Consider the following 19642-nt stretch of genomic DNA (forward strand, 5'->3'; position numbering starts at 1 on the left):
CAATCTGCTATCTCCTATAAGGTATAGACTGTGTGTGGAGGTGAGGTGGGGAAGAGAGATGGGGGAGGGGGGTTACTGACTACTGACCCACATGGGAATGGCACATTGGCCATCCTTGAGTCTCAGCCTGCATGGGTGACAGGCTCTGTGAGGGTGGGTTGTGGCTTGCCTTCATTTTTTTTTTTTTTTTTTTTTAGGCAATGGGGGTTAAGTGACTTGCCCAGGGTCACACAGCTAGTAAGTGTCAAGTGTCTGAGGCCGGATTTGAACCCAGGTACTCCTGAATCCAGGGCCAGTGCTTTAACCACTGTGCCATCTAGCTGCCCTGCCTTCATTTTTTATGTCCCCCCGTTGTGGACATGGGTAATGCTTTGTAGATGTTGGCTCGGTTGAAGCCATTATAATCCAACCTTGCTCAATTTGCAGAGAAGGAAACTGAGGCTCACAGACTGAAAAGTCAAAGCAGTCACATCAATGATGACAGTGATACCTCACATTTACACTTGGTCCACAGCTAGTCAGTGCCAGAGGTCTCCACTATGCCAGGTCATAGAAGTGGTTGGCAACAGAGAAAGGTCTAGATCCCAGGTCTCCTCATTCCAGATCCAGCACTCTCTGAGCAGCCTCTCCAGACCTGAAGTTCATTTTAATTTGAGAGACACCTCTAGGTCACATAAAGAACACAGGGCTTGGAGGTAGGGGAGTCCTAAGTTGAAGTCAAAGAGATAGTGAGACAAAGGAACCTCTTCAGGTCAGAGCAGAGCATCTCTGGGGGAGGCTGGGGGCTGCTCCAGGAGTCTGGGTGTACCCTGTGCTGTTCATCCCTAGCAAGGTCTGTCATGCTGGGCTGGGCTATGCAGGGCTGGGCTGAAGATGGCTTGAGATCTTGAGCAGGAAGAGCCCTCAAGGGTTTGAACCATGTCAACTCTACTTCAAGGGAAATGGATAACTTTGAGGAAAAGTCTGTCCTGAGTGTGAGTATGAATTCATTCACTAGCTGGATAATTTCAGGAAAATCACTCACCCTCTCCTGGGTCTCCTTATCTGTGAGACAGGGGTAGTGATCCATGCTCTGGCTACCTCCCACGGGAGGAAATGGGTGTGTAACTAACTTTAAAGCAATGCAGAGGGCCTCTGGTCCTATCCTTATTAGGGTAGAAATCCCACCCTCCCCACCACATGTGGTCATCAGCATCTACTTGAATACCTCCAAGGATGGAGAACTCACTATCTACCAATGCAGCCCCAGTTGGGAACAAGGATAAGGGCTGAGAATTTTTTCCTGATACCAAACCTAAAAGTGCCTTTCTCTAACTGCTTTCCATTGCTCCTGGTTCTGGTCTCTGCTGTGAGGGTAAAACAGCCAGGGCAGGGCAAAGAAATAACTAGGGACATTTAACTTTAGTATCAAATTTAGTGGATAACACAAATAGAATAGAACTGACCCTGGAAAGTTAAGAGACAGATTTTTTTCAGGGCGCTTTCCCTTTAAAATGTAATGCATAATTTAACTAATAATAAATAAAAATTCAATTTAATATGGAAATTAAATACAGTCCATTAATCCCTAGGTCAACAATGACAAGGCAGTGAGGGCTACCTGATAGTTGACCCAGTGCTGGGCACAGTGTTTTTTTCTTCTAGACTCCCTGCATTCATACAGAACTTAGAAGCCATCTGGTCTAGACCCTAACCTTTCTATGACATTCCTAACATAAGGCCCGGCCATCCTTACTCGAGGAAGCAGGAGCTCACTACTTAACAAGGCAGCCTAATTCATTCTGAATGTTAGGTAGTTCTTCCTTTGATTAGGTTGGGTTCTCCTACCATTCCCCACACTGGGTCTAGCTCTGTCCTTGGGAGCTGCACAAAAAGTCAGCTTAAACCTTCCCCACTCCTGTCACCCCCTAACAAGTGTTTTTGCCATGTTTTTGTGATGGATTTTGCCCTGAGAAGCAGTATATCTACAAAGAACCACTGGAATACCACTGCTAGGTCTGTATCCCAAAGAGATCATGAAAAAGGGAAAAGGACCCACATGTACAAAAATATAGCAGCTCTTTTTGTGGTGGTAAAGAATTGGAAATGGAGGAGATGCCCATCAATTGGGGAATGGCTGAACGAGTTGTGGTATATGAATGTAATGGAACACTATTGTGCTGTAAGAAATGATGAGCAGGCAGATTTCAGAAAAACCTGGAAAGACTTAAGTGGAGTGATGGATGCAGAGTGAAGTGAGCAGAACCAGGAGAACATTGTATACAGTAACAGCAACATTGTGTGATGATCAACTGTGATAGACTTGACTCTTAGCAATACGATGGTCCAAGACAGTTCCAAAGGACTCATGATGGACAATGCTCTCCACATCCAGAGAAAGAACCATGGGGTCTGAATGCAGATCAAGGTATACTATTTTATCTTTTGTTGTTGCTTTTTTGTTATGGTTCTTATTTATTTTTCCTTGCGTTTTTTCTTTCCTTTTGTTCTGATTAATGTGGAAATATGTTTAACACGGTTGTAATGTACAACTTATAATCAAATTGCTTACTGGCTTCAGGAGCGGGGAGGGAAGGGAGGGTAGGAGGGTGGGAGAAAAATTTGGAACTCAAAAAAGATCTTTACATGTAATTGAGAAAAAATAAAATAAATAAATAAATATTGTAAAAAGAGCGGCTGGGAGGATTCAGAGCCCAGTGGGCACAGCTGGAATGCCCTCCCTCCTCATCTTCACCCCAAAGCTGCCTTGGCTCCCTTTGAGGGCCTGCCCGAATCCCACCTTCCCCAGGAAGAAGCCTTCCCCACCCTTTCCATTCTGGGCCTCTCCTCCCTTAATTACCTCCCCTCTCCTGTCTTGTCTACCTTATATATAGCTGTTTATGTGTTGTCTCCTCCCGTTAGACCGTGAGCTCCTGGGAAGCATTTAACTCAGTGCCTGGCACACAGTAGGTACCTAATCAATGTTTGTTGACTAATTGGCTGACTGACATTCCATGTTCTCAGGTCCCTCCCAAGCCTGACATTTTCTGTCTCTGCTCCTAAATGTTTCTTCAAAGGTTCCCTCTTTGTCTGGTCAATAAACAGAAACCAACAGAACCCACTCAAGGACCCTGAAACATGTCGGGGATCCCTGATTGGGCCCAAGGCAGTTTGCTTTACTGGGCAGAGCTCGGGCACAGCCCATGCCTAGCACAGGCTTGTGTCTGCCTAGGCCTAGACCAGGAGACCACTTTGGTTACCTCCTGAAATCAGATCCATGTAGATGGCCAGTGTGGGTGGTTCAGATCCCTGTCACTGACCCCCATGCACACATGTGTGTACACATATACTCACACAGACACACAGACACACTCTGTGTGTCTGTACACATATACTCACACAGACACACAGACACACAGACACACTCACACACTCACACAGACACACACACACTCACACAGACACACACATACACTCAGACACACACAGACACACACACTCACACAGACTCACACACACAGACTCACACAGACACACACACACAGACACACACATACACTCACACAGACACACACACTCACACAGACACACACACTCACACAGACACACACATACACTCACACAGACACACACACACACACTTCTGGTGTGCTACAGCTGGGCTTCTTTGCTTAAATACTCTCAAAGGTCTATGTGATTCCAGGTGAGCCATTTATACCCAGTGGGCCCCAGGGTCCAGCTGTGTAAGATGGACACAATAAGTAGGCATGGCTCTCCCTTTTAGGGGTGCCCAGTCCATGGAATAAGTAGCACAGGGGGGTTATTTAAAATGTGGAGATATACATATGTGTATATAGATATATTTTTTTTCTCAGCTGTTGATATCGCCTCTGCAGGCTCTACCCCAATGACCAAAGAGGGGGCATGGACATGGGGGCAGGATCCAGAATTAGGCACAATGTACTAATGCAAGAACAGGGGATGGCAGAGCTGGGGGGGGCTTAGAACAGGGAATGTCAGAGCTGGGGTGGGGCTTAGAACAGGGGATGGCAGAGCTGGGAGGAGCCTTAGAACAGGGGATGGCAGAGCTGGGAAGGAGCTTAGAACAGGGATGGCAGAGCTGGCAGGGGCCTCAGAACAGGGGATGGCAAGGGGGAGCAGGTCTTAGAACACAGAACACAAAATGTCAGATATAAATACAGCCTTATAGGTAATCTAGTCTAGGGCTTCTTAAACTTCTTCCGCTCACAGCCCCTTTTTGCCCAAGAAATCACTCAGGTATATAGGTATATAAAACAGGTATACATGACCTTTTACTGTTGCCAATTTTTTGTGACCCCCACATTCAGTTACATGACCCCAGTTTAAGAAGCTGGGATATAGTCTATAGATCCCTTTTCTAGATGGGGATGTTCAGATCCAGAGGGAGGAAGTTTAAGGAAGCCTGGGTTCATTCTACCAGGTTCCAGAAAGGTAACTCAAGCTCTGCTTAAATACTTCCAATGACAGGGAGCTTACTACCTCAGAAAGCAGTCTCATTACTTTGTAGCCACATTTGTCTATGCTGTAAACCGAATTCCAAGCAGGCCACGGAGAATGATGCCCCAACCTCATGCACATTTTAACACATTTTTGAATTACTGTGTGTTCACAGAGCACATTATTAGGATTTCCAGTTAAAAATCAATATTTATTAGTTAGAGCCTGCCAAAAATAGGGTAAGGATTTGATGGCAAATATTTGTTAAGACTGAAGAAAGCCAAACGTTTCTCTCACTACGGCTCCATCCCCAGGCTTCTGGCTTGTGGCTTTGTGCTGCTGCTCGCTAGCCAGCTCCTCCCTGGGAAGCTAACTGCGGCTAAGCCCCAGGGAGCCAGCCGTCAGAGGAGGCCCAGAGCCGGGGAGCTCACTCCCTCTCGGTAGCTCAGTGTATTCATCTATAAAAGAAAGGCCTCACTAACCATGATCCCTAAGCTCCCTCCCAGCCCTGCCATCCCCGGTCCTAAGGCCCCTTTCAGCTCTGAAATGCCATGCCCAAGGCTCCTTTCTAGCGGCATGCTCCTGGCCCCACACCCAACCCCAGCCTCCTGCATCAAATCAGGTCAAGCAGTTCAGGGCAGAGCAGCCCCTTGAAACTCATCCTCTATCGGCTCTAGAAACAACACAAATAGATTTTCCCACAATGCACCATGGTCTTTTCCCCCTAAATGCGAGAAGCCCCCACAACACGAGCCATGGTGGGCGGCTGTATAAATCACCCCATGCCTGCCCAGAACGCCAGCAGCGCCGCTCTCCCCGCCAAGTGGGGCCCACAGACGGCACGTGCACCGGCTCTGCCTGGCCCAGGACTGGAGCTCCACACGCGCCTTCCCTCCACTTGGCCTCCATCCCTGGTGGCGCAGCTGAGCCTCCGCCTGGGAAACCATCAGTCCCCCGAGAAAGAGATGGCGTTCCAGCCGGCCCAGGGAGCTTTCCCTTGCTTCTCCTCCCCAGGCGAGCTCCTCCCTGGTGCACAGAAGGGCCCTTATGCAGATGGTTCACAAGGGGGGCTGCTGTAGCCATCTCCTCCAGCACCAAGTGCTGGCCCAATTCCCACCCACCTGGACTGTTACAATCGCCTACCGGGGGCCTCCCTGGTCTTACTTTCTCTCCATTCGTCAAAGAAATCATCCTAATGCGTGAGCCTTTCCGTGTCACGCCACAGCTCAAGAGTCTCCCATGACTACCCAGTTCCTGCACGATGAAATCCTGATCCTTCACCTGGCACTGGAGGTCCGCTACAGCTGCCCCAACTTGTCCTTCCAGGCTCATCTGACATTCCTCTCTTCAATCAACTGATCAATGGCAAACAACTTAATGAAGCACTGCTTGGTGCCAGGCACTGTGTGAAGCATCTGGGACCAAAGACAAGTAAAAATGTCCCCTCGCAAGAGGAAAGACAACATGGGCAGACAGGTATGATAATGACCAATGCCAGTTACTTGGCTTTTGGTCCACCCTCTATATGCAGAATAGACCAGAGTGAAAGGAATGGGAGGGGCCCCAGGACCTGGGGGACTGGGCAGGGCTTCTGCAGATGGCATTTGGGCTGAATGGGGAAAGAAAACGGAGACTCAAAGGGGCAGAGCCAAAAATCTCCTCTGCTCTCGCTTACCTCCTGGCCTTGGCTTATGCTGCTCCCTCCCCCTCCATTTGTATCTGTGTAGAACTCCTAAGTTTCCATTTTCCAATGGAACATAAAGAGCCTTCGCCTGGTGAATGATAAATGGATGGATGGATGCATGGATGGATGGATAGATGGATGGATGGATAGATGGGTGGATGGATAGATGGATAGATGGATGAATAGATGGATGGATAGATGGATGGATAAACAGATGGATAGATGAATAGACAGATAAATGGATGAAAATGAAAGGCATTTGTTAATCACTTTCCATGAGTGTGGGCATGTGTGTGCATATATGTGTGCATGTGTCGATGTGTATATTTTTGTTGTGTGTTTTTCTGTTTGTGATGGTGGTGGGGATCTGTACAGTGTAGGGCAGACAATGGCTGGGTAAAATAAGGAGAGCACTTGAGTTTGAATCTGGGATCTGACATTCACTACCAAGGCTGCCACCTCACTTCCGCAGTCTCTCTTTCCTCATCTGTAAAATGGGCATAATGATACTTTACAAAGTTGGAAGTAGCCAGGAGGAACAGTGCACAGAGCACTGGGCCTAGAATCAGGAAGACCCGAATTCAAATCAGGCCTCAGACACTTATTAGCTATGTGATCCTGGGCAAGGATTTTAACCTCAGTTTACTTCAGTCTCCCCATCTGGAAAATGGAGATAATAAGAACCCCTCCCTCCCAGGGTTGCTGTGAGGCCCAAATGAAATAGGATTTCTAAAGCACACTGCCCAGTGCCTGGCACAGAGTAGGCGCCATATATTGTTTCGTCATCTCAGGTGTATCTGACTCTCTGTGAGCTTGTCGGGGGTTTCCCAGGCAAAGGTACTAGAGTGGTTGGCCATTTCCTTCTCCGGTGGATTGATTGAGACAAACAAGATGAAGTGACATGCCATGGGGCACACAGCTACTAAGTATCTGAGACTGAATTTGAACTCGGGTCCTCTTGACTCCAGGGCTGGCTGCCCCTAAACCCTAAGCTATAATAATAGCAATGATTATAATTATCATCTGTCCTGTGCACAGCTTAAGCAAGTAACAAGCATTCATTTATTAAGTGCTTGCTGCTGAGGGGCTCACAGTCTATCCCAAGACCACCTCTTCCATGATGCCTTTCCTGCTCCCTCCCACTCCCCACCCCCTGGAAGTTAGCTGTCAATCATCTCTACTCCTATAGCTGTCTGTCCCAGCTTGCAGTCACAAAGTAGCTCACATCTGAGGACCTCACAGGGCCCTGGATCCTCCCAAGAACAGCAGGATGGGGCGATGATGAGGCCAGAGCTGGGAGGGATCTCGGAGACCCTCTAGGCCTCCATTCTTAGATGAGGACCCTGTGGTCCAGAGAGGAGAAGGGATTTTCTCAAGGGCACACCGTGACCTCTACCTCTAAATCTAAGCACAAGTAGATGGCACAAAGAGGGATTTGCCTGATGCCATGTGGCCCCAGAGGCCAGAGCTGGGACCAACGGGGCCCAGCTCTGGGCTCTTCCTAACATTTAGAGCTCTCTAACAGTGGGATGGCTTGCACCATCAAGCAGTGAGCTCCCCATAGCTGGAGGTATTCAAAAGGAGGCAGGATGACCACTCATCATCTAGGGATGATGCTGGAGAAAGTCCTGCTACTGATAGCCTAGACCTGAGAGTCTATGATTTGATGTGTCTAAGCATGATTCTCTCCCATTTCTGAGTGAAGAAACTGACAGTAAGAGGAGGGCAGTCCTTGCTTGGGTGGCAGAGCTAGACTTTGAACCCAAGACTCTTGGCCCTCCCTTGAGGATCCTCCCAACATGGGAAGTTGGACTCTTTAGACAGAGGTAGCTTCCCTTCAGTGGAGGCTGTAACCAGGCTGGGAGACATGCCCATTACCCATCTCGGCCACGTGCCACTTACCGAGCCACTCGTTGAACTTCTTGACTTCGCTGGGGAGCCCCAGCTCCGTGAAGTCCCCGGCATGGATTAGAACATCCCCATAGGGCATCTGGATGGGGTCCGTCCTGGAGTGGGTGTCGGAGACACACACAAAACGGGTGTATCCTGGAGGCTTGGGGGCATCGTGGGGGACGGGATCCACCCTGGGGGAGAAGAAGACAATGCGGGTCACTGGCAGCCCCCGAGGAAGGAAGGGAGCAGGTTTCTTCATACTGGGCCCCAGTTTGTCCAAAGAAAATGGGAGGCTATTAAAGCTGGACAGAACCGGAGAGACCATCCACTCCAACCCTCTCAGATTACCAAGAAGCAGATCGAGGCTCAGAGAGGGGGAGGAGCTGGCCTAGTGGCACACAGCAAAGACTCAAAGAATCAGGCTCATAGATCAAACTCTAGAAGGACCCTCCCCCATTTTACAGATGAGGAAACTGAGGGCTAGAAAGGTTCAGCCACTCGATCAGGCAGTACGCGTGAGAGGCTGGATTCAAGCCGGAGTGCGGAGCCAGGGCATCCTGTCTGTGACACTTGTCACTTGGGTGACCTTGGGCAAATTGCCTGCCTTTCCTGGGCCTCGGTTTCCTCTTTTGTTTCATTCCTGTCCTGCCACTAACCCTGATTCTGAGGCTACCTTTGTCACTTGACTCTTGGGGCCTCAGTTTTCCTCTCTGTAAAACGAGGCAGTTGCACTGTGTGGCCTCCAAGATGCCGGCTCCCAGTCCCCAGGGCAGTGCTGTCTCCCTCTCCTCAAGCAGTTGCCCCCCTTGCCAAGGTCCCACCACCTCCCAGCTCCTCAGCACAGACATTTCTGTCTCTCTGAGAGAACGCCACTCGAGGAGTTTTGTTCCAATCTAATTATACTGCAAACCCAAGTCGGTATCATATCAGTTACATAAATACTTTTAAAGACATCTTTCTAATTAGACTTTTTTTCAGACAATATACTTCGAAGAAATTTAATTAACACATTATGAGAGGCATGGGTTCAGCATGCTAATGTACTGGGAATGCGCGCACCCTCTGTCTCCCAGGCGGCGGCAGCCGTCAGAGCCGCTTTGTGGAACCTCTCCTGCTTGCTTATGCTCACCAGACATCCACGGAAGAGCAAGGTAGCATGCGGTTAAGAGGCATTAGATGGGAGACGGAGGAAACAAACTGTCCCCCCAGAGCCATCCCCAAGGGCACTTTGGAAGACCCTTTAGACGTTAGAACAAGAGAGGACCTTCTCAGACCCCACAGCACATGTGTGCCGGCCAGCTCCCTTCACTCTTAGTTCAGCTACCTTCCTCTTCACTTCATTAGCTGTATGACCCTGGATGAGTCACTGCCTCACCTCTCTGCCTCAGTTTCCCCACCTGTGAAATGAAGACACTAATAGCGCCCACCCCATGGGGCTGGTGGGAGGTTCAAATAGATAATTCATGTCAGGTGCTTTGGAATCCTTATGGCGCTATAGGATGCTTTGATTATTATCATTAAAGCTTAGAAGAAAAATAACCGTGAGGCACTGAGGAGAGTGTGTGAGTGTGCCAAGCAAAGCCAAATGCTTTTGATATTAGCTTAGAATAGGACAAGACCAGCTGTCTGTCTTTCATGGCCAGGAGAGCCTCAAACTGGAGCTGGAAGGGGCCCTCAAGAGCAGAGTCTTGCTGCCTCATCTTCCAGAGGAGGCGGGGTCACACAGTTGGTTAGAGTCAGAGGCAGGATTCGAACCCTGGTCCTCCTAACTCCATGTCCAGAGTCCTCTATCCACCAAGACCCATAGGCTTGTTGGGACAAGCACAGGTTTTGGAGTCGGGGGAATCTGCTTCTGAAGCTTCTGGGCAAGTCCCTAAACTAATTGGGCTTCAGTTTCCTCCCCCGGACAATGAGAGGCTTATACAAGCCTATCTCTGGGGTCCTTTCCCAGTGTAGACACTGGGATCCCTACAATGTCCTTGGGATATTAGAACTGTGGATTATGCACCTCGGGGTTAAAAGAACCATCTAGCTGAAACCTTATACTTTACAGGGAGGCCCAGAGAAGGCTGGTGATTTGCCTGAGGTCACACAGCTAGGAAGTCCAAAGCTAGGATTTAAAACCAGGGCAGACTCCAAATCTCAGACCTTTCCTCCTACACCACCCTCTGAGGCTCCCAGTCATTAGGGCGGTGGTGGGAGGGAGGGAACAGCGATGGTGGAGGGTGGAGGATGACGGGCAAGGGCCCTGATGCTTTGCTTGACATCCTATGTGTCTAGATGCTGGAATATTGCTGTCGCTCTTTTCTCAGTACTTTAATTAAGAGTACTCTTATTTTAACTTATACCCTGAGGCTTCAGAGTTTACGATGCAAACCTAATAATCCCAAAAGGAAAATAAATACACTTTTATCGTACATGCCTGTAGCTGTTTGTAATTAAAAAAAAATGAAAACAAAAAAACCTCCCTTCTTTTTGGAACCTGGGCATTTTGCTGCAGCAGACCCATTTCCAGAGAGAGACAGAGAGAGGGAGAGAGAAAGTGACTAGTCCAAGGTCACACAGCCCAATGACAGAGAGTGAGATGGGCTTAGAATAGAGACCTCTCGAAGGTCACATCTGGGCCCTTCCTGGTCTAGTTCAGGGGAAGGGTTACATGCAGCCACCACTGGATAACATGTGGGGATTGGAAACAGACTTGTTACAGGGGCCACTGGGACACGATGGGGGATGTGGGTTCCAACCCCGGCTCTGCTCCTGCTTGGGTGATATCAGGCATGGGAAGTCACCTCTGTGGACCTCAATGAGGGCTCCAAGGCCGTGGTCCTGGGACAGCAGAAGGCCACCCTCGCGTCTGCCTCCAGGCTCAGCTAGGCCAAGATGCCCGGCTCCCCACAGGACATGCCTCCATTCCCCTTGCTGCTCTCTGGTCAGGCTTCAGCAGGCTGCCTTGTCCAAAAGCCTTCTCAGAGACAATGGAAGCTCCTTGAGGACAGGGGGCAATTCCTTTTGTCTTTGTGTGCCCAACACTGGCCTGGCACGCAGTGGGTGCTGAATGAATCCTTGTTCACGGATTGGTCACACTCCTAGGACTGCCAGAAGAGGCAGATGTCCAGACCACATAGACTATAGCCCCATAACAGACAGACTTTGAGGGATGGAATCAGTCCCTCCCTTCCTTCCTCCCTTTTTCCCTTCCTTCCTTCCTTCCTTCCTTCCTTCCTTCCTTCCTTCCTTCCTTCCTTCCTTCCTTCCTTCCTTCCTTCCTTCCTTCCTTCCTTCCTTCCTTCCTTCCTTCCTTCCTATGCTCTCTATATAGGTAAGGTCAAATGTGCAGCCTGTTCTCCAGTGAGTAAACTCAGATTGAAAGGGATGGGAACCTGTGGGCAATCGAGGCAAACTGGTCTAGGGCAACCTAAGGAATAGGGAAATCAGAGAAGGCTGCCTGGAGGAGGTGGTGTCTGAGCTGGTTCTGGAAGGAAAGGAAGGTCTCTCAGAGGCAGGGAGTAGCCATGAGGAGACACCTTCCTGTCCTGGAGAAGCATGGGGGCAGGTGATGGGGTGACAAGCCGGGGGCCAGTTTGGCTGCAACAGAGTGTGTGAGGCTAAGAAAGGTAACATGGGACTGGAAGAAAGCCAGGCAGTGGAGGCACTTAATGCCAGGCCAGGATGCTTGTATTTTCCCCTAGAGGCAGTGTTGCCCAGTGGGCAGAGCTGGGCTCATGGCTTGTGCATGCTGTCTGTGTGACCCTGAGCAAGGCCTCGAGGCTACATTGTAGAGATGGTGCTAACCAGCTTGGTTGGAGGTATGTCCTTACCTGGGAGTTCCCTACCAAATGCACCTCTCATTATTGCAGTGGCCGTGCCACAGGAGCAGCTGGGGCCCCTGGCCAGGCTGCCAAAGCTTTAGCTTCAGCTTGTGTGTGTTCTAAGTTTTGGTTTCCCCCAATGGAAGCTTTTGGCGAGTGGGGATAGACTCTTGTCTCCAGCACCAAGGACAGCACAGGGCACACGGTGTAGACTGCTTGACTGGGAGAGCGAATGCATGTCTTCAATAGAAGGAAGGGCATTTGGAGGAGAGGAGGCTTTTAGGGACAGGAAATCAGTTCTGTTTGGGATGTGATGAATCTAAGATGTCTGCAGGCCATGGCGGGGCGGGGAGTGGGGGGGGGAGTGGGGCGGTGGGGAGACGTCTGGCAGGTTGGCCCTGAAGGCTAGATTTACAGACTCTCCTGACAACTCCATGGGAGCTAATGTTTCCAAGGAGAGCATTGAGAGAGAAGAGGCTCCAGGGTGGACTTCACCACCCTCACCTGCTGGAGTGGGGAAAGGGTAGGACCTCGCTCCCCTCCCAGGAGATAGAGATAGGCTAGAGAGTCAGATAGGAGGAGAGCCAGGGGAAAGTCATGGCCCAGAAGTCGAGGGAGGAGAGAGGAGGGGTCTGGATCTTTGAAGGGGCTCCTTCAGATGATGAGGAACGAGAAAAGGGAACCCAAAGGGACCACAAGAGCCCCCTATCCTCCCCTGGATGAAGGGAAAGGGCTGAGTGCTGGCCCCCAAGCAGGGGCACACTTGCTATGTGACTGTGACTAAGTCACTTCTTTTTGGCCCCAGTTTAATGGGCATTGCAGGACACTCCGAGGTCCCTCTGTCTCTAGATCTGGGGTTCTATCATTCTGGGACTAGGAGGTGATGACCTCCATGGAGAGATGGAACTTCCTCACCTGGGAATTCCCCACCAAACCTGTTGCTCCTCCTAAAGTGCTGTTTTTATGTGTGCCACAGGACTAGCCCCGACACCCTTGGGTCCTGAGTCCCCACAGCAAAGGGCACCTAAGCATGGCTAAGGATTGTTGTGGCTGGGCATCTCCACTGTCCCAAATCCCTGGGTAAATGCCCAGTTCTCCACTCCCTACAATGATCACACTATTTTACATTTCGACATCTTAAGGTTTACACAGCTCTTTCCTCATAACATCCTCCCAGTATAACCCCCATTTTACAGATGAAGAAACTGAGGTAAAAAGCTTATGCAACTTGCCCAGGGTCATGTAGCTAGTGTCGGAGACAAAACTTGAACCCAGGTCTCCTGACAAAGCCAGAATTCTTTTTATTATACCGGGTTCATTCCTGTCAAAGGACCTAGGTTCAGATTCCCATTTTGCCATTTACTAGCTGTGTGACCCTGAGCCAGTCATTTAACCTTTCTGGGCATCAGTGTTTTCGTTTGTGAAACAAGGACATTGGACAGAGTGGCTTCTGAGGATCCTTCCTGCCCTGAATTCTGGAGCTGGTGAGGAAGAGGAAGACCTGGCTATGGGACCCATGGCAAGTCCCTTGCTCTAGACAAGCCTCTGGGACAATAAATGCTAGAAACAGCAGTGACCTGCACTGGTGGAGGGAGTGTCCTCATCAGGGAGTTTCTTAGAGCTCTAAAATCACAGCCTCTATTGAAACTCCCATCCCTTCGACCAGATGAATTTTAAGGTCCAATATAATATTTACTACACTGATGAAGATCATAGACCCTGTCCTCAAGGAGCTTACAAGGAGCTTGGTGGGGGTGGGGGGAGCTCAAGTGCTGCCTCCTCTGTGAAGTCCTCCCTTCCCAGTGTCACCCAGTGCTTTGTGGGTGCTGATCTCATTCTCTGCCTGTTCCCACTTTCCCCTTGGTTATGGGGTCAGAAGACTTGGGGGTGAGACTTATTCTGACCCTTAGGGAAGACAGTCACCCCTCTGGGCCTCAGCTTTCCTCTCTGTATAATGAGGTGCTCAGAGGCCATCTAGTTCAACGCCTTCACTTTACAGAGGGGGAAACTGAGACACCTCGGAGAGGTTAGGTAGCTGAGGGCAGAGGATGCCAGATCCGGAGGCCCTTTCTGAGGCCCAGGGACGGTAATCAGGGGGCTGCCCGAAGTCAGGCAGGTTACGGTAATCAGCCGCCCGGGCGATCCCTGAGATTCCTTCCAGCTCCGGACCTGTGATCAGCGATTCTGTTTCTTCTGGCTCCCCCCGGCGCTCCCCCCTCCCCCTCCCGGCGCTGGCAGGGCCTTCCCTGACAGGCCTCAGGCTCCGGGTCCGGAGGGGAGCCTGCTGCTTAAAGGAGCCGCGGCTGCTGCGCTCCAGCCCTAGTTAGGGAGATTCATGGCTCGGGGCTGGAGCGCTCATTACTCGCGCGCTTCTCCTGGGGTAGCCACATTAATCGCGGGGCTCGATCGGAGTGGTTCACATCCTCGCTGTCACCGCCATTATTAAAAATCAGTTGTGGATTTATTAAGCGAGGCCCCTTCTCCCCCGCGCCCCCAGACAAAGCTCCCGGCGGCGATCAATCACGTGGCCCCCGCAGCATACATTTTACATGTCGTCCTCGCTGCCAAACAGCTGACTTACCATGGCAACCCCACATCCCACAATACACGCGCTTCCCCCATTGAGGGCCGAGCGAGCGCCGAGCCGATGAAAGGGGGCGCGTGGGGCCCGGCCGAGCACCCGCTGCTCTGGGCGACTTCCCACCGGAGACCCTCCATGGCCTGGCAGGAAAATGCCCCGCCGCATTCCTCGATTCAGAGCCGGTCCCTGTGCCCAGCCAGTCCCGCAGGCCCGCGGGCCCCCAAACCCATTGGTACCTTTGGCTCCGCCCCCGGAGCCAGGCTTCACCAAGTGCTGGCGATTCTACTCCCCCCCCCCCCCCCACCATGACCGTACCCACCCTCGCCGGCTGAGTCAGGGAAGAGCTATAAATAAAAGCCCGGCTCCCGTCTTCTCCCTCCCCGTGGGGAGGCTGGGGGGGCTTTGGGCCTCAGTTTTATCATCTGTAAATTGGAAATAATCATACCTATACTAGCTGCCTCTGGGGACGGCTTCGACTTAGAATGGAGGTCCGCTGGTCAGCGATCACCTATCAGGTGCTTACTACCAGCGGGTCACTGTGCTAAGCAACGGGATACAAAGAGGGGCAGAAACACAGCCCCTTCCCTGAAGGAGATCCCATTCTCATGGGGGAGACAACAGCCAAAGAAATGTACATACAAAATACTGAGTAATGCAGACCATCCAAGAGCTTGGCAAACCTTAAATCACAGTCGTTTTCAGTCCTGACCTCATTTGGGCTTTTCTTGGTAAAAGATACTAGAATGGTTCACCATGTCCTTCTCCAGCTCATTTTACTGATGAAGAAACTGAGGCAGACAGGGTTAGGTGACCTGCCCAGGGTCACACCGTCTATATCATAATTGTCTCTTACTGCCTAGAACACAGTAGGGCCCCCCAAATAAATGCTTGTTGTAACAAGAAAACAGCCAAAACTGAATGCTTAGAAATGATGTCCTTGCTCAGTCCCCAAGAAGTCACTTCTTCCTGGTTCTTTGCAGAAGGGAGGGACTATGGGTATGGAGCATTGTATACAACATCAGTCTTTTTGAATGTGTTGGTTAGTTGTACAGAACTTTCCCCCTTCTTTTCCTTTCTTTATTATAAGGGATATACTGGGAAATGAGGGTGAAGTACAAGTACAAGATAGCAATAAAATAAACACGCAGTTGAATTGGACTGAATATCAGTTATAATAATTGCCTATCCCCTGGACTACTGCATCAGACTTCTCGTGAGTCTAGGCAGCCTGGCTGTACTAGAAGAATGGGCCTGGAGTCAGCAAGACATGAGTTCAAATCTGGCCTCAGACACTTACTAGCTGTGTGACCCTAGGAAAGTCACTTAACTTCTGCCTCCTAGGGTTGTTATGAGGATCAAATGAGATCATATTTGCAAAGTGTTTAGCATGGTACCCAGTAGGTACTTAATAAATGCTGGTTTCCTTTCCCCAACTCATCCTGTACAGACGTCCAGAGAAACCTTAAAATGTCACTCTAATCATGTCACTCCCTAGCTTGAAGTTATTTCGGGGTCCCTAATGGTAAAGGATAAAGACATGAAGGTGCTTCCACAATTAGATGCCAAGCTCTGGACCAGTGACACTGGGCTGGGCTTTCATGCCTAAGGAATGTCTCATGCTCTCACTCCAGTGGGGCTTGATCTGGGCTATCCCCCTCCCACCCCCTTGACCTGTTGACAGGATGCCCAGTCTACAAGACCCAGCTCCAACTCCAACCCTTTTGGGAAGTCTTAAGGTCCCTCTAGCTGCAAGTACTTTCTTGGGACTCACAGAACATCCTGTTTGTGGCTCCCCTAGATGGCTTTTACTCTAGGCAGAGACCTGGCTGGCATAATGGAAGCTCCTTATGTTCCTGATGCCTAGCACAGTGCTTAGGAAAGAGTGGGTTCTTGATTCACCCTTATTGATCATCTGGTATTGGCAATGTGATTGATTCTCCCCCATCCCCAGACTCAAAAACCATCAGGGGCTTTGAATTTCCTTAGCTTGATTTTCCAGGCCCACCATAGTCTGGCATCCCTCTTTTCTGGTCTTCTTTCCCATTATACCTTTTCATTCAGTCTATGCTTTGGTTAAATCAGACAGCTAGGTGGTATAGTGGATAGAACACTAGCCCTGAAGTTGGGAAGACCTGAATTCAAATCTTATCTCAGACTTACTACCTGGGTGACCCTGGACAGGTCACTTAACCCCAATTGCCCTAAATATCCGGGGCCACCTCCAGTCATCCTGATGTATATTTTGCCACTGGACCCAGATGGCTTTGGAGGAGAGAGTGAGGTTGGTGACTCTGCACAGCCCTCCCTCACTTAAATCCAATTCAGTGCAAGTCATGACATCATCCCAATGTCATGGCTCTCTTCAAGAACAAAGGAACAACGACAGCAGGCAAGTCAGATCAATTTCTACACCCTCAAAAACGTTCTGGGATCTATGGACCCTACATTTACTGAATTCCTCCCCATCTGTTAAAGCTCAACTCAAAAGCCCCTTCCTTCAGGAAGCCTTCCATGATTCCACTGAGACCTGGGATCTTCCAGAGCTCATTGTTGCCCCGCCCCGCCCCCCCCCCCCCCCCCCCCCCCCCCCCCCCCCCCCCCCCCCCCGTCAAATGCACTTCTCACATTGATTATATAGTAGAGTTCCTACATTTGTCTTAGAATTCCTTGTGGACAAGGAGTGTACCCTATGGAAAGCTGATATTTCCTAGGATAAGGACAGTGCTCTACACATAGTAGGTGCTTAATAAATGGCTATCGGATTGAATATATACAATGCGATTTTGTATTATAACTCTTTGCATCTCTGTATCATTTTTTCCTGACAGACTGTAAGCTCTCTGAGGGCAAGCACCAAGTCTCCTTTATCTTTGTATCTTCCCAGTTTAGGTACTTAAAAGGGTTGGTTGAATTTTTTTTTAAAGAAGTAGCACATTAGCATGTGCTTCCCACCCCCAGTTAGACCTCCAGGTTGTTGTAAAGTAAACAGGCATCCATCCAGGTTGTGTTTCTACATAAATGGAGTCACCTATGAAGCCTGACAAGGGATAGCTGTTGTAGTCACCATTCTGTCATGGTGCCCAATTTCTACCCGTAGAGTCATTCTTTGGCTTCATTATTGTTCCCTAAATAGTGGTTCCCTTATAAAATTAGGGAGCATAGTGTAGTTCAATGAGCACCAACGAAGAATCCAGATATTGGGATTCTAGTCTTGCCATTGACTTTACTGTGTGACCTCAGGGAAGTCACTGACCTCCTCTGGGCCTGAATCTCCTTATATGGAAAACAAAGGGGTTGGACGAGATACTCCCTGATGACCAAAGTCTGCCATTCTAGGACATAAAATGCACCCCAATAGCAACAAATCTTTTAATGACACTAGTAAGAGACGCTACTTCCACCACTGACAGTTCCATCTGTCTAGTCACAGCCAACACTTGGTCCCATCCAGGCTGGAAGATCAGGCTAACCCCAAGTATATGGAATCCTATGTTCTATGTTCTAATAGGTTATGTTCTAAGCCCTCCCAGATCTAATAGTTTATTTTTTAATCTTCCTCCCAGCTCTGACATCCCCTGTTCTCAGGCCCCTCCCATCCCTGACCTTCCCTGTTCTAAGGCCCCTCCTAGCTCAGACCTTCCCTGTTCTCAGGCTCCTTTTAGTTCTGACATTCTCTCCCAGTTCTGACATTCTAGGATCCTATGGGGAAAAGTTTCCAGCTATTGAAAATACAACTTTTGCTTTCTCTCTTCTCCCCTTCCCCCACCCTCAGTGGCCCATGTTTGAATAAGACTGACTTCAAGAGTGACCCACAATGAACCCTTTCTTTGTCAGTGAATTATGGCCCCTGTTTAGAAATCCCCACAACCTCTTCAGTAGAACCAGGGTGAGGTTATATTTTCTTTAGTCTCCCCATGGTGAGAGTAGTTCTCTTCCTAAATAAACACTTCCCTATCCCTAACCCTGAGGCACATTCTCTGCTGATTCAAGGCAGCAGGTATGGTTGTCATTTCACCCCCCTGGGCCTCAGTTTCCCCAAGTGTAGAAAGAGAGAATGGACCCGATGACCCCTAAGTCTCCTTCAAGCTCTGGGTATTACTATCTCCATATTGGAGGTGAGGAGACAGGTTCAGGGAGAGGGCGTGACTTCACAGACTCTCAGGGTTGGAAGGCTCCTCAGAGGCCGTATCTAGCTAGTCCAGTGAATATCTGACAAAGAAACCCCCAACATCTGGAGGAGGTGTGGTCTGGTGGAAGGTGCTCTGAATTGGCAATCAGAGAGACTGGGTTGGAATCCCACGTTTGCCACTTATTTTCTGTGTGACCCTGGACAAATCATGTCCCCACCCCCCCCCCCCAGGTCTTGGTTTCCTTCTCTGTAAAAAGAAGGGGTTGAACTAGTTGGCCTTGGTGGTCCCTTCAGCATGGTGCCATCCTGCCTTTCTCCTTTTCCAGGTGGCCCCTGACAGTCCCGTGGAATAGCCCATGGGCACGTGGTGGTGGAGGTGGGCTTTGGCATTGGGGCCAGGTTCGGCACTCTTGACACAACACTGGGCCCCTCTCCACAGGCCACCTAGAGGTCAAAGTTTCCCTGGACTTCATGCCTGCCCAGCCCTGAGAGTGGTGCACACACATCACAGACAGGAGCCCAGGCAAAGGCTCGGGGCTGGAAGATGGGAGGCTGTGTGTTGGGGGGGAGGGGAGGGAATAGACACTGGTCATCTCACTGGAATGGAGCATGTAGGAAAGGGATACCAAGGATGACCCTGGGAAGGTGGGCGGCACGAGGGCAGCACAGGAAGGTCAGGGTGGTGAGACTGGCCCAGCCTGGGCAGGGCTCTCATACTCACATTTGCACGTGGGGGGGCTGGAAGCGTCCCTGGTTAATGTTGTAGAAGGTGAAGGCCTGCGTGGGGTTCGAGCTGTACTCGTCCACCTCGATGATGAGGCGACTGTGCTGGTGCCTTCGAGCTGCCATGATGTGGGACTGGGAGAACGCCATGCTTGGCCAGCGCGGGGACAGGGCTTCGGCCGCCTTTAGGCCGTCATCCCGCCTCCGGTCACTCCACATGGACAGGCAGGGGCCAGGCCATCCCCCGTGGGCAGCGGTGGCAGTGTCCCAGAGCCGTCCTCTTTTCAGACCCTACGGAGGAGCGGATTGGAGACATATTGGAGACATGAAGGAAAGGGAGCAGGACCAGGTCATCTGCTTGGACG

The 19642-nt window shown here is 50.2% G+C and overlaps 1 protein-coding gene across 2 annotated transcripts in view; it reads right to left on the reverse strand.

Moving 5' to 3' along the window:
• The window catches only part of MPPED1 (metallophosphoesterase domain containing 1), a 104290-nt gene that overhangs the window by 58942 nt on the left and 25706 nt on the right, over positions 1-19642 (reverse strand). Inside the window, exons 2-3 of one of the 2 annotated variants that reach the window (XM_043968763.1) lie at positions 19276-19568; positions 8045-8226 (exon numbers count right to left, since the gene is read on the reverse strand). In XM_043968763.1, the coding sequence (XP_043824698.1) occupies positions 8045-8226; positions 19276-19496 (403 nt within the window). In that variant the 5' untranslated portion in view covers positions 19497-19568. Of the gene's footprint in view, positions 1-8044; positions 8227-14425; positions 14649-19275; positions 19569-19642 lie in introns of those variants that run through there. The other variant, XM_043968764.1, reaches the window with a different exon arrangement.

This window comes from Dromiciops gliroides, chromosome 5, assembly GCF_019393635.1.
Source record: "Dromiciops gliroides isolate mDroGli1 chromosome 5, mDroGli1.pri, whole genome shotgun sequence".
Classification (NCBI taxonomy): domain Eukaryota; kingdom Metazoa; phylum Chordata; class Mammalia; order Microbiotheria; family Microbiotheriidae; genus Dromiciops; species Dromiciops gliroides.